The sequence below is a fragment of the Pan troglodytes genome, chromosome 9, assembly GCF_028858775.2.
Source record: "Pan troglodytes isolate AG18354 chromosome 9, NHGRI_mPanTro3-v2.0_pri, whole genome shotgun sequence".
Taxonomy (NCBI): domain Eukaryota; kingdom Metazoa; phylum Chordata; class Mammalia; order Primates; family Hominidae; genus Pan; species Pan troglodytes.
The window spans coordinates 47908480-47923109 of NC_072407.2; the positions used below are offsets into that span (position 1 = coordinate 47908480).

Here is a 14630-nt window from a genome sequence, read left to right on the forward strand (position 1 = left end):
CAGCTTCCTTTAATAGTTGTGATTATCGGCCACACCCCGACCTCTCAGAATTTTTTAAAGGTGGATTCACTAATGTATTTATATATATGTTGGGAGTACTTGTTTAGTTTAAAAATTGTCATTACCTGAAGCTTAATATCCCGTACAAAATGAGCAATTTCAGTCATGGGTTTTTAAACTTGTTTTAGTTTTTGTTCAAACTAAATCTCACATGAGCCCAGTGTATAAAACATATCAGAGCCTTGACTGGCTGGGAGTCCCACCAACTTGACCTCTCCTTTCTTCTCCTGTAGACCCAGAGGTACCTCTGAGGTACCTAGAACTCTATACAACACTGTTTGAAATCCACTGAATAGGTCCTTTCACTTCTGTGATTCATATTTTTTGTATTCTTTTCCTAAAATGTCTTTTAAGGATAAAATGTCTTCACTGAACAGTGAGATAATGCTGAATTTTAATTCAGACATTCAGTTCTGAGGCATCTGAATATAGAGTATTGGTTGGAGAGTCTAAATTAATCCTCTAGTTCATTATCCCCCTTTTTCTTCCTTTTCTCACTGTTTCAGTACCAAAAATAACCCAGGAAAAAAATACCTACTTAGAAACATAACACAAACTTTATGCTATCTCAGTATTCAGTCCCTGAGCAAGTCAGGGAAGTGCTAATTAGATTCTCAGTAACATTGGAGAAAAGAGCCTATCTTCCTCCTTTACATTCTTGTTTTTCTTGTTAAGCGTGTAATTCTAGCATCTGATCTTTATTGCTATGAAGATAAATTTAAAGCTGTAAAGTAAATAGGAAATACAGCCTGCTGACATTATTATTGGAATTTCACTTTGGAATTTATTCTCTTGAACAAAGGTTAATTTAATATTTTTGTTTTATGAGTGTGGATCTCATGTTATGTGTTTTTCTACCACAATAAAAAAGGAGAACAAGAGGTAAAGAAACTTCCAACTTCTGGAGGCTTCTTGAGTCTCCCCAGGTGTCCCATTAGCCAACTATTTGTTGTTTTTGCTGTTTATTTTTTAAAATCCTCTGCTTAGAATATAATATTATAATGTAATATCCACAACAAGGAATTCCGTCTTTAACCATGGTTTTCACATCAGAGTAAAGCTGAGTGATTATGTAAGCTTCCCTGGCAGTTTTACCTGACAACCATGGGATATACTTAATAATAGTAACAATAATATTCCTTCCTTTGCTGAATGTCTGTTTCTTCACTGCGAAACATATAACATGATATGGTTTGGCTGTGTCCCCACGCAAGTCTCACCTTGAATTGTAATAATCCCCGTGTATCAAGGGCAGGGCCAGGTGGAGATAATTGAATCATGGGGGCATTTTCCCCCTTACTGTTCTCATGGTAGTGAATAAGTCTCATGAGATCTGATGGTTTTATAAATGGGAGTTCCCTGCACATGCGCTCTTGCCTGCTGCCATGTAAGATGTGACTTTGCTCCTCCTTTGTCTTCTGCCTTGATTGTGAGGCCTCCGCAGCTATGTGGAACTGTCAGTCCATTGAACCTCTTTTTGTTGGTAAATTACCCAGTCTTGGGTATATCTTTATTAGCAGCATGAGAACAGACTAATGCAATAGACATTCAAGGAGTTCCCTAAAGTAACAGTTCTTAGAGTATAATCTGTAGATCCCTGGAGAGGGTTCATGAAACCTTTTTTGGGAATCTACAAGTAAAACTATTTTCATAATAATACTAAGTCTGTATGGTATTTTCACTGTGTTGGGTTTGCACTGATGGTAATGGTGGATAAAACTGCCAGCACCTTAGCATGAATCAAGCCATTGTCACCAAACTCTGCTAGTAGTCATTGTGTTCGTCATCATCATGCGCTTCCAGTATAAACTTTAAAAAATGCCAGTTTCATTTAAGAACGTCTATTGATGAAGTAGTAAACATTATTCATTTTATTAAATCTTGGTCTTGGAGTATGTGTCTTCCCAATAGTCTTCTTAATGAAATTAAAAGTGTACCTAAAGTACTCCAGCTACAAACTGAAGTGTGATTGTTTGAGCTGTAAGCTGAACTAGCTACTTTTGTTGTGGATTGTTTTTGCTTAAAATACAACTGGCAGACCGACTGTGGTTATTCAAACTTGAGTATTTGGCAGACATTTCCTCATAAATGAGTGACGTGAATGTCACTTCAAGGAAAACAATGGACAAGATTTTTTTTACTAATGATAAAAGGTTTTCAAGCAAAAATTAGAATTTTAGAAAACTGGTATCTGCCACTATTAGGGTTCTCTAGAGGGACAGAACTAATAGGATAGATACACACACACACACACACGTATATATATAAAGGGGAGTTTATTAAGTATTAATTACACAATCACAAGATCCCACAACAGGCTGTCTGCAAGCCGAGGAGCAAGGAGAGCCAGTCTGAGTCCCAAAACTGAAGAACTTGGAGTCCTATGTTTGAGGGCAGGAAGCACCCAGCACGGGAGAACGACGTAGGCTGGGAGGCTAGACAAGTCTCCTTTTCACATTTTCCTGCTTTATATTCACTGGCAGCTGATTCGATGGTGCTCACCAGATTCAGGGTGGGTCTGCCTTCCCCAGCCCACTGACTCAAATGTTCATCTCTTTTTGCAACACCCTCACAGACACACCCGGGATCAATACTTTGTATCCTTCAATCCAATCAAGTTGACATTCAGTATTAACCATCACAGTCACTTTGAGCCTGACTTCTTCCCATTCTTTAGGCTTTTCTGCTGAGATCAGTGGTAATATTGTTGGATGAGAATTTTTTTGTTATTTTATAATGAAATGTGTCAGCATTTAGAAGATCTGTGTAACTTAGTGAACTAATATTTTCCAGATGACCAGTGGTTGATGTTACAAAACCATACAAGGCTAAAGATTTATTCAAAGTGTAGGCTGGACCAATGGCTTTATTATTATTTTTTATTTAAAGCATTTTTTTTTCAGAGACACAGGGTCTTGCTCTGTTGCCCAGGCTAGAGCGAGCACAGTGGCTCAATCCTAGATCACTGCAGCCTTGAACTCCTGGGCTCAAGCGATCCTCCTGCCTCAGCCTCCTAAGTAGCTGGGACAACAAACGTGCCACTGTGCCTGGCTTATTTTTTATAGAGAGGGGTCTCAGTTTATTGCCCTGGCTGACAGTGGCTTTATATATAAAATAATATGAAAAGTTTGACATGGTTTCAGATTCCATATTGCAACTAACCTTTAAGAAGTCAGCACCTGTTAGTGGAACCGCGACTGCTCCGCAGAGCTGCTGGTATGAGCGCCCGTCGCCACCCCACATCCCAGGCCCAGCCATTCTGACAAGAACTAGACTTTGGGCTCCTTGAGAATATTCAGTTTTGTATGTTTTAATATCCTCTCACCATATTCAGCTTAAAATACCATACTTAATGATTATCCTTGGCAAGACAGGTGTGAAAGGATTGCTGTTGTATTACAATCATGGTGCAAAAATACCAGTCACCAGTGAGGGTATACAAATACCCCTTCAAATTAATTATGGCTGCCTATGAAAGGAGGTTCCCTACGTGTCCTTTGATTCCGACATTCATGGGCAGTGACACTGTGAATGAATTCAAGAGTGAAGATGGGGCTGTTCATGTCATTGAAAGGCGCTGCAAGCTGGATGTAGATGCACCAAGACTGCTGAAGAAGATTGCAGGAGTTGATTACGTTTATTTTGTCCAGAAGAACTCACTGAATTCTCGGGAATGTACTTTGCACATTGAGGGTCATAATGAAACATTTTCCAGTTGCTATACCGTTCACCCTGAAAATGAAGATTGGACCCGTTTTGAACAGTCTGCAAGTTTAGATATTAAATCTTTCTTTGGTTTTGAAAGTACCATGGAAAAAATTGCAGTGAAACAATATACCAGCAATATTAAAAAAAGGAAAGAAAATTATTGAAAACTACCTTCGCCATTTAGAAGGAGGCATAACCTTTGTGCCCCATTGGACTCCACCTTCCATCACGCCCTCTTCAGAGACATCTTCGTCATCCTGCAAGAAACAAGCAGCGTCCATGGCTGTTGTCATCCCAGATGCTGTCCTCAAGGAGGTGCGCTGTCACCCCAGCGCACCTGAGCCCGTGGTGGGCACCCCTGATAACAAACTAGATGCTGACTACATCAAGAGATACCTGGGCGATTTGACTCCGCTGCAGGAGAGCTGTCTCATTAGACTTCACGGGTGGCTCCAGGAGACCCACAAGGGTGAAATTCCAAAAGATGAGCATATTCTTCAGTTCCTATGTGCATGGGATTTTAATATTGACAAAGCCAGAGAGATCATTTGTCAATCTTTGGCGTGGAGGAAGCAGCACCAGGTAGACTACATTCTTGCTACCTGGGCCGTTCCACAGGTCCTTCAGAATTACTACACGGGAGGCTGGCATCATCACGACAAAGATGGGTGGCCCCTCTGTGTGCTCAGGCTGGGGCAGATGGACACCAACGGCTTGGCGAGAGCACTCGGGGAGGAAGCCCTGCTGAGATACGTTCTCTCCATAAATGAAGAAGAGCTAAGGCGATGTGAAGAGAATACAAAAGTCTTTGTTTGGCCTATCAGCTCATGGACCTGCCTGGCGGACTTGGAAGGGGTGAACATGCGCCACTTATGGAGACCTGATGTCAAAGTGCTGCGGTGGATCATCGAGGTGGTGAAGGCCAGTTACCCTAAGAGACTGGGCCGACTTCTCATCCTGCGGTCACCCAGGGTATTTCCTGTGCTCTGGACGCTGGTTAGTCCATTTATTGATGACAACACCAGAAGGAAATTCCTCATTTATGCAGGAAATGACTACCAGGGTCCTGGAGGCCTGCTGGATTACATTGATACATTATTTCAGATTTCCTGAGTGGAGAGTGCATGTGCAAAGTGCCAGAGGGTGGACTGGTCCCCAAATCTCTGTACTGGACCATGGAGGAGCTGGAGAATGAAGACCTCAAGCTCTGGACTGAGACCATCTACCACTCTGCAAGCATCTTCAAAGGAGCCCCACACAAGATTCTCATTCAGATTGTGGATGCCTCTTCAGTCATCACTTGGAATTTCGACGTGTACAAAGGGGACATTGTCTTTAACATCTATCACTCCAAGAGGTCGCCACAGCCACCCAAAAAGGACTCCCTAGGGGCCCCACCTCTCCAGGTGGGAACAATGTGCAGCTCATAGACAAAGTCTGGCAGTGGGGCCGTGACTACAGCATGGTGGAATTGCCTCTGATCTGCAAAGAAGGAGAAGGCGTGCAGGGCTCGCATGTGACCACGTGGCCGGGCCTCTACATCCTGCAGTGGAAATTCCACAGCATGCCCGTGTGCACCATCAGCAGCCTGCCCCAGGTGGATGATGTGCTCGTGTCCCTGCAGATCTCTTCGCACAACTGTAAAGTGATGTACTACGCCAAGGTGATAGGCTCTGAGGATTTCAGAGGTTCCATGACGAGCCTGGAGTCCAGCCACAGTGGCTTCTCCCAGTTGAGTGCACCACCACCTTCTCCAGCCAGTCCCACTCCAGCTCCATGATTTCCAGCTAGTGCCACACCACCTGCACCTAGTGTGCAGAGGAGATGGCCGCCCCTCCTCGGACAGCCAGCTCCACCCTCCTGCCGAGCAGCGACATTGTACAGACTCCTCTCACCTCTAGAGAGCAAATAGCTCTCCAGATGGTAAACATAGTCATTTCATCCCAAAACTATCTTGGCAGGTAGTTTTAACTCTGATCCTACCTTAACTCAATAGCCATAGATTTTGTATATGTTGTGCACAAAATCAAACCAGAGCACAAGGGCTCTCTTGAAATAAAAGTAGTTTCTATACCAATTAAAAGATTGACGTGGTCTCAGGAAAAAAAAAAAAAGGAAACCAGTACTTGTTGAGTTTTGGTATAATATCAAAGAAGAATATCTACAGTTATTTGAAAAGGCTGTAAACTACATACCTATGTGAAGCCAATTTCCTTCATATACTTCAATAAAAACAACCTATTTTAACAGATTGAATGCAGAAACAAATATGAGAATCAGCTCTCTTCTATTAAGTTAGATATTAAAAAGATTTGCAAAACAGTGTCACCCTTCTCATCAATTATTCAATTATTTGTGTTGGAAATTATAGTTATTTTTCATTAAAATGTTGATGTTAACATGTAATGGATTTGTCATTGCATTTTTTTAATTTTAATTTAAATTTTTTTTTTTTTTTTTTTTTTTTTTTTTTTGTGACGGAGTCTCGCTCTGTTACCCAGGCTGGAGTGCAGTGGCACAGTCTCAGCTCACTGCAGCCTCCGCCTCCCGGGTTCAAGTGATTCTTCTGCCTCAGCCTCCCGAGTAGCTAGGACTACAGGCACATGCCACCATGCCCAGCTGATTTTTGTATTTTTAGTAGAGACAGGGTTTCACCATATTGGCCAGGCTGGTCTTGAACTCCTGACCTCGTGATCCACCCGCCTCGGCCTCCCAAAGTACTGGGATTACAGGTGTGAGCCATGTTGCCCGGCCTGTCCTTGCATTTTAAATGAATTAACCAGTAGTTGAAAATTTTTTCAGTTTTAATTTTAAATATGATAAAAACTGACTGCTGTAACCCATATAAACAGAAGTTCTTTGGGCTCCTCAATAATTTCTCATGTAAAATTTGAGAACCACTGTTCTAAAGGAAGCTTTGTAAAGTACTCCAGATTTCTGGGAGAAAAGAATTCTAGCAAGAACCAATATAAGCTATGTTGTTTGTAGCTCCCAAGTACAATCTAAGGTCAGGGGTCATAGCTTCCTGTAATATACATGGCAAGACAGTTCCAAATATGAATTACATCAGTGAACCCAGTGCCCAGGAGGCAGGGCCACGGAACCTGTTTAAGTCTTCTGTAGTTGATGGCTCATACACTTGTCAAGAGCATATCATGATTCTCATTCTTTAGAAAAGAATGTTTTTACTCTTTAGGTTATGTTTTTTGGAAGTTAGCCACTCTGGAAATATTAAAGATCATTTTTAAAAAGCACTTCTCCCCATCAGGATAAAATAGGAATAGAACGAACAGAGGGCCACCCAGCAGGAAAGTTGTTTCACTCTTCAGGCTTCAGTCTGGGTCTGCTGACTACCTAGTGACATATCGGCTTTGCTGCTCCACTTACCACCTTAATGACTTACCAAGGTCACTGCCCTGAAGATACTGATGAAAATACGTGGCAAAGGCCATGTATTTAACATGGAAAGGATGAGATGGTTAGATAGATTCTGGTCCTCATGATATTGCTGTACTAAATTTAGTACTTTTATAAAATTGCAGAGATCAACTTGCTTCAAAATAGAAATGATGGGAGGGAATTAAACTACTTTTCTTGCCTTCTGTTTATTGCATTCCAAGTGGTTTGCTTATTACATGCCCTGGTTATAACTTGGCTGATTTTGCCCTTTCTTTTCTGTTTTTCCATGCGGCTGTCATTTTGTGTGTAATGCGACTGTCTTGCCCTTTTCTTGGTCTGCGGATCGCAGTGGCATCCTGTGCTGCGCACACTAAAGAACCGCATTGAAGAGAACACTGGCCACACCTTCAACTCCTTACTCTGCAATCTTTACCGCAATGAGAAGGACAGCGTAGACTGGCACAGTGATGATGAACCCTCACTAGGGAGGTGCCCCATTATTGCTTCACTAAGTTTTGGTGCCACACGCACATTTGAGATGAGAAAGAAGCCACCACCAGTGAGTATTCTCTTTTTCTTATGCTCTTCCTGCCTCTTATTAGTCTGTGGAAAAAGTAGAACTCCTAAAAGCTTCTACTTTCAGATTTCGAGCATGGGAATACACATTTTGTTGATGAAACATTTTCAAGTGACTACTTCCCCATGGTTAACTTTTGACTTCCAAAGTGCTCCTTCATTCATTTACATGTCCAACAAGAATTGGCTGCCTTATGCTAGGTGCTGGCGGCTCATTTCATTGATGATAAACTCCCTGTCCTCCTGGAGATACAGTCTAGTTGGGGTAGATAAATATTGCCAGTTACTCAAATAATTGCAATTGTGATCAATGCTGTGAAGGAAAGCCTTAGAAGAATGACTCAAGCTAGTGGGAGGCTAAGGAAGAGGAAGGAGGCTAAGGAGGGCGTCCCTGAAGAAACCTTTATTTTAAGTGTTCTTCATGGTAATATGGCCACTTTTCTGAAAGGGAGCATTCACGTATGTTTGTTCCTTCTTAGCCTTCTCCTGAAATACAGGTGAATCTAACTCTTTCAGAGAGAGGAAACTCAAGCCAGATTATCAGAGGTGGTGATCTGTCCACATTCAGGTAGAAAAACAGTGACCAAAAAGTTAATAACGATATAATAACTTCAGTTTCCACCCCAGTGCTTACCTCGATTATGTGACATTTGAGGAATACTAGGGTTATTAATTTTTTAAAAAATCAAAACTGTAGCCCCTTATGACTAAGAAAGATAGTAATGCCAAGAAAAGAGCCAATTATTTTATTTTCAGTATTTGTGTCTCTTCCTAACCAGCATTCCTGATCATTCAGCTTATAATATTAAACCAGACCCAGTCAGTGTGGAAGGCCAACCAACAGGCTGTTTTTTTGCTTGCTTGTTTTTTAGAGATGGAGTCTCACTCTGTCGCCCAGGCTGGAGTGCAAGTGGCACGATCTCGGCTCACTGCAACCTCTGCCTCCCCAGTTCAAGCGATTCACTTGCATTAGCCTCCCGAGTAGCTGGGAGTACAGGCACGTGCCAGGACCCCTGGCTAATTTTTGTATTTTTAGTAGAGATGGGGTTTTGCCATGTTGGCCAGGCTGTTCTCAAACTCCTGACCTCAGGTGATTCGCCCACCTCGGCCTCCCAAAGTGCTGGGATTACAGGCGTGAGCCACTGCACCTGGCCCAGGCTGATTTTTGAATAGACCTAAGCCAGACCACATCATTATTAGTTCTTGTGTCAGTTCTTCGTCAGATATACTTCCATAAGAATACAGTTAACAGACTGAGTGTTTTCCTGGTGTGTATTTGGGTTTCCATGCATGGTATTTTTAAAGCATATTGTGTAATTTTGCATATATGCCATTAAGCACCTTTTGTTGGTATAATTTCCATTGATTAGGTTTTCTTTGGTTATGTTTACATAAAAAGTTTGATCATTGTTAGGGGATTGGTAGTTGCCGGTGTTTTTTTAAGTGAACTTGCTCCCTAAGCCTTCAGTTACATTGGCAAGCAGCCTTCTCATATACCAAGGAGTACCACTTGAGAATCAGACAAACCAGCTTTTGCTATATTTGTTTTAGGTATGATTATACTTCTGTACACAGCTTTCACTCAGTTAAATACCAAGTTCATATGTGTGAAAAATTCATCCTGCCCTTAGTAAGACTCCTGTTACATAAATAGTAGAGAGACACTGTATCAGTCTCATTATTTAAGTTCAAACCCTCTTCTCAAGCCAGATGTATGGAACCTCAGCTTGTTGCCAGGAGTGGTCCTGAGACCGGGGGCCGTAGCAGTGAATGAGTAAGATGAAATCGTCTTTCTCTTCCTGGAGCTCATCTAGCATATGCTAGCGCTGCGCCTTCCTCCTAGAGTTATCCTTCTGGCCTCCTGATTGGCAAATAAGCTGTAGTATATATAGCCTTTGGTATAATAATGGTTTTTAGTTCTTCACACTTACTTTCTTTGTTGCTCAGTATTTAAGTATTCAGTTACTGTTTCTTTACACACATATATTCACCACCACCATGCCCCTTTTTAAAAATTTGGGCCTATTTATAGATTTGAAGCTTAAGAATTCCCTAAGTATGCTTTTTGGATAAATCATTTTACTGTCCAAGCAATTTCCAAATATTATGCATTCACAATATTCTGGTGCCCAGAAATACCCCGTTTCTTCTCCCCTCCAGAGAGCTGAATTTCTTCATTTTCTCATATAAAGATATGACATATGGTGATCAAGAGCTATTTCTTGGTAGTACACATCAGTTATGTTATAGGGTAACATGTAGATGGAGAGCATAACTACTACATACATTGTTCCTGTGGGCAAGCATTTGGAACAGCGCCTTATCCTGCCGTGCCCCATGCTGTAGCTTTCTCTTCTCCTCAGCCTTCTTGGAGCCTATTTTGATGAACATGAATGATAATACAGGCCATGAAATACTCAGAAGTGGTAAAGTCCACATAATTGTCTGCCAGTGGCAAGGGAATCTGCGCTATGACGATGGTAGCTGATTTGATTAAAATGCGGATCCAATAAGTAAGAAAATTTGCCTGAGATTTTAACAAAGTTGCCTGAGGAAAGGGATTTGGGAAGAAATATAAACATGTTGGTACTTCAGGTTGTTGACTGTAGTAAGTTTTGGCTTCTGGCCTAGTCTTAACTATGATTGAATTTCATGCAATTTTTGTATATCATCTCAATTCTGGCTTTTGTTTAAGATTGGGAAATTGAATATTAATATGTTTGAAATTATAATCACACATGAGTAAAAAGTGACCTTTTTTCCCCAGAACCTGTAAGTCCATTTTTGTGTAAACAGGATACAAGTTTAAACTTTTGAAGATTCCTTCAGGTCTCTCTAACGGATTTCCAAAAACCTGGGGCTCTACAAAGGTAGCTAAACTCGAAGTGCAGAACCCTTTCTTTGAGTTGATGGCCTTGGAAATATACCTTAGAGTGCATCATCTTTATCTTATAAATAATCCTTTTTTCCAAAGGATTGAAAGGAAGCGATTATTGCAAATTTTTGTCTACTTTTCTTTATAAACTCAGGTGATGAGAACATGACTCATGATTCATACAGCCCAAGGTAAAGCATAATTTAAAAAGTACAAATTAGGTTAGTCTTCTGTGTGGGATTTGTAGGAGTCTGACTTCCTGTAACTCTTAGAGACCTATCTCGGTGTGCTACTACAGATTGTAATTTTCATGTCTGTCACCGAGACGTTCAGGGTTTATTAGAGGTTGTGGGAGGGAATCTTTCAAACTCCTATTAGCTTTGACCCATCGGAGGAGAAGTTAATGCCTATTTGACTTGAGTCACAGTTTCGCATCTCAGGCGGACATGGAAGAGTCGTGACATTTCCTGCACTTTGTTCAAATGTGCAGTTTTGAGACAGAAAAGCGTTTGTTTTGGGCCACTTTCAAAGAGAAATAGTCTTGATTTTTTAAAAATTCAAATTCCTCCACCCTTGCAGCAGCTGTTTATTTTGTAGTCTGGCACCTTGAGCAGATCTCCATTAACTGCTGATCTACTGAAAGCTGCCCCAGTTCCACACACTGTATTCCTAACAGTTTCTCCCTGTGCTGAGACGGTAAGGAGATCTTTGTTTCGTAAGCACCAGTGCCCTCTGATTCATGCATCAGCTCAGTCAGCTTCTTGTAGACATCATCTCTCGGATTAAACATTTCACTCCTCCAAGGTGCCGGTTTTTTGTTTTTTTTTTCACTGTCCTGTAGTCCAAGTCTGCCAAGTGCTGCTCATTCATTTTGATTTTAGAGTAAATTACCCTTTCCTTTAATGATATTACTGTCATTCCTCAGGGGCATAGTAGACTTGTTTAAGCTTGCTTTTACATTCATTCCGATTCCTTTTTTGTTTAGTTCAAATCAAAGACTAAGTGAAGGGCACCTTATCTATATTCTGGCTGGTGTCAGGCTATATTGTCTTAAGACTGTCATAAAGCTTATCAAATATACTTCAGTAGACCTTTTTTATTCTATCAGGCTGGCGTTATTAAAGGTTTTCTATACTTCTTGTCCCAAACCCAGTTGTACTTTTCAAACTACATTGTGTTCCTGTTTGCAAAGATTAGTCTGGTTCTTTTCCCAGCTAGTTTTAATTCTATACTGAAAAAAACAAGCTGGAAAAGGAACTACAAAAGCCATTTGGCAGGCTGCTATTTCTCTGTCGGTTACCATGGAAACAGTGATGGCTCGGGGGTGTTATTAGATAATAGCAGGAAGTTTGTGATGCACTGGAGGTTTAGATGCCAAAAGCCTTGTTTTTCTAGCAAATTACCTCTGGATAAACTGTATCCTTCATCAGCTGAATTCTGCAAATGTTAGGGGCTCCTATTCACCTCAGGGTGATTGAGCTACAGCAAGTTGAGCCCTCTAACCACTCCTCTCTTTAGCCCTTGTGAAGAATGTGAATCCTGTTTGTATTGCCAGGAGAGATGATTGTAAAACCAAGTCTAGCGGTAGAGACTATGAGAGCACCCAATGAATTGGAGGTCCTAGTGTTTCCTTTGCTAATTGGTTGTGGGTTTTTTGTACACTGCTGGGAAGAGTGGAGTATAAAAAGGTCAGTCAAGTCATAAATACTGATATTTTTTGTAAGACTTTAGAAAAGAAGATATTGGAATCCAAAATAATATGATACTAAATAGTGTAAATTTAGAAGTTAGATAAGCTAGTACTATGCAGGATTTCATAGAGTGGAAACAACCCACACCTTAGCCAGCAGCCCCGCTGCTGCTATTCCAGTCATCTATCCTTCCTATTAATCCATCTGGTGATTATAGCACCTACTCTAAGAGATTATAAGAAATACTTGAGGCTGGGCATGGTGGCTCTCACCTGCAACCCCAGCACTTTGGGAGGCCGAGATGGGAGGATCCCTTGAGCTCAGGAGTTTGAGACCAGCCTGGGTAACAGTGAGACCCCATCTCTATTTTTTTAAAGTGAATAAAATAAATACAAGTAAATAATAAGTAATAAAAAGAAATACTTGAAATAAATTGTTGATAGCCATGATCATTTAAAAACACTTTCTAATGAAATTTTAAAAATTGGGTTGTATTTCCTGTTTCTATCCCTGATGTTGCCAAAAAGCACTCAGCTGTCTTATGTGTACTTATTCCTTTTTTGTAAATGGGATTGATAATTGGTAGCTACTTCATGGAAGTAATCAACAAGTTTTCCCATGAAAGTTGCTGTAGTAATCAGTGCATTTTTAAGCTTTTGTAAATGGTAGATGCTATGGTGACTTTTCAGATATGGAAACTGAAAAAGGAAATAGCAATGAAACTAAACTCCAAGGTACCCTTGGTCTGTGAAATGGCATTCATTGAAAGAGTATAGGGAAGCCTCAGGGAGGGTAAGGCGGCCTGTGGATCATAAATGGTAATGGGTTTTTGAGTTCCCATCTCTAGGACCATTTAATGGTTTGGAGAGTGTGAGGGTGAGTAGAGAGAGAGAGAGAGAGTGTGTGTGTGTGTTTAAGCAGATAAAGATTGGTAGTCCTGATAAGACTTGAATTATCTTCAGACTTGAGATCCCTTAGGAGTTGGAGTCCTCATTTGCGTCCTTGGGGCCTTGTCTCAAGCTAGAATCCATGCCCTAACTCCCACTGGGAATAATTGATTTTTGCAACAAGCCTCCCAGTTTTCTATTACTAGTGACAGCACTTTTAGTTTCAGTAGGACAAACTTGTGTTCCTTGTGAAACTAAGTGATTCATTGTTGTTTCTGTGTGTACCATGATTTGGCTTGCAAACCTGGCTGTTTTTAAACTTTGCCCCAGTGGTAGAGGTTTTTCTCCCCTTGCCATACTCTTAAGGACTATTCCTAAGCCATCTGGTATCTGGTGATTTTTTTCATCTTTCACAAGTCACATTTTCATGGAGGATGGCTGCCTCACCGAGGCAGAGAAGAGCAAAGTGTGTTTCAGGAAGGGAAAGGAGGCCCTGCCCTGGAGCAGAGCGAGCCAGCTTGAGGAGTGTCACAGGTGGTGAGACTGGGAGAGTGGGCAGGCATCAGGGCATGCAGAGACTCATGAGCCTCAGGAAGGAGCAGATTTTGTTTTATGTCCATCAGGGAGCCAGTGAGGTGTATAAAGCAGAAGAGTGACACGGTCTGATTGGCAATTTTAAAAGGTCACTATTGCTACTGCATGGAGCCTGGACTAGAAAGAAACAAGGAGGCCAATTAGGACATTGTTAGATTTTGTATATACCTTGGGACCAAGGTAGAGAAGGAGAAAAAGGGATGATTCAATGGCATGAGCTCAGAGGAACAGGGATTTTTATTCTCTGCTGCAGAATAATGATTTGAAAGTGTTATTGAGGAGTAAGGAGAATACTCTATCACCTGGCTCTGTGAGCCACTGGATGGAGAGCCATGATCACCTTCCACCTGAGAGGGTTTCAGGGAATTTGCAGTCTTCTAGAGATAGCCAGATTTCAATTAGGATGAGGAAGCAGAGAGAACCTTCAGAGCTCATTGAGACTGAAGATATAGGTGAGTTTGCTCATCTTTGAATGGGAAATCCAGAGGACACAGTGGAAGGGTGCAGGAGGGAAAGAGTTCCGGGGGATTGTGTCTGATCAGATTATGTCCAGGAACAGTTTGGGAATGAGTGTTCTGGTATTAACAGATGGCTGGAGAGGCTTGCACTTCTGCTAGTGACTGGGCTCAGCTGGAGGTGAGGTATGGCGGAATGTGTTCTCATATGCTTTCAGAGGATGAAGGGCATTTGTTTCTGGTGCTAGCACCTGAGATAGAAGCTCTTTCAAGATAGCAGTTCTTTTAAGTTGCATTTTTTGGAAATATTATATTGCTAAGAATGGAATGTTCATCACATGATTTCTTCTGATTTCACATGCACATTCAGTGTAGCTGGAACAGC

The 14630-nt window shown here is 41.3% G+C and overlaps 1 protein-coding gene and 1 pseudogene across 7 annotated transcripts in view; both read left to right on the forward strand.

The window, feature by feature from the left end:
• Positions 1–14630, forward strand: part of ALKBH3 (alkB homolog 3, alpha-ketoglutarate dependent dioxygenase) — a 39405-nt gene that overhangs the window by 13217 nt on the left and 11558 nt on the right. For all 7 annotated transcript variants that reach the window (XM_009460263.4, XM_001159019.5, XM_054662229.2 and 4 more), the window contains exon 8: positions 7517–7726. In XM_009460263.4, the coding sequence (XP_009458538.1) occupies positions 7517–7726 (210 nt within the window). The remainder of the gene's footprint in view (positions 1–7516; positions 7727–14630) is intronic.
• LOC134807250 (SEC14-like protein 1) lies at positions 3324–5660 on the forward strand (annotated as a pseudogene).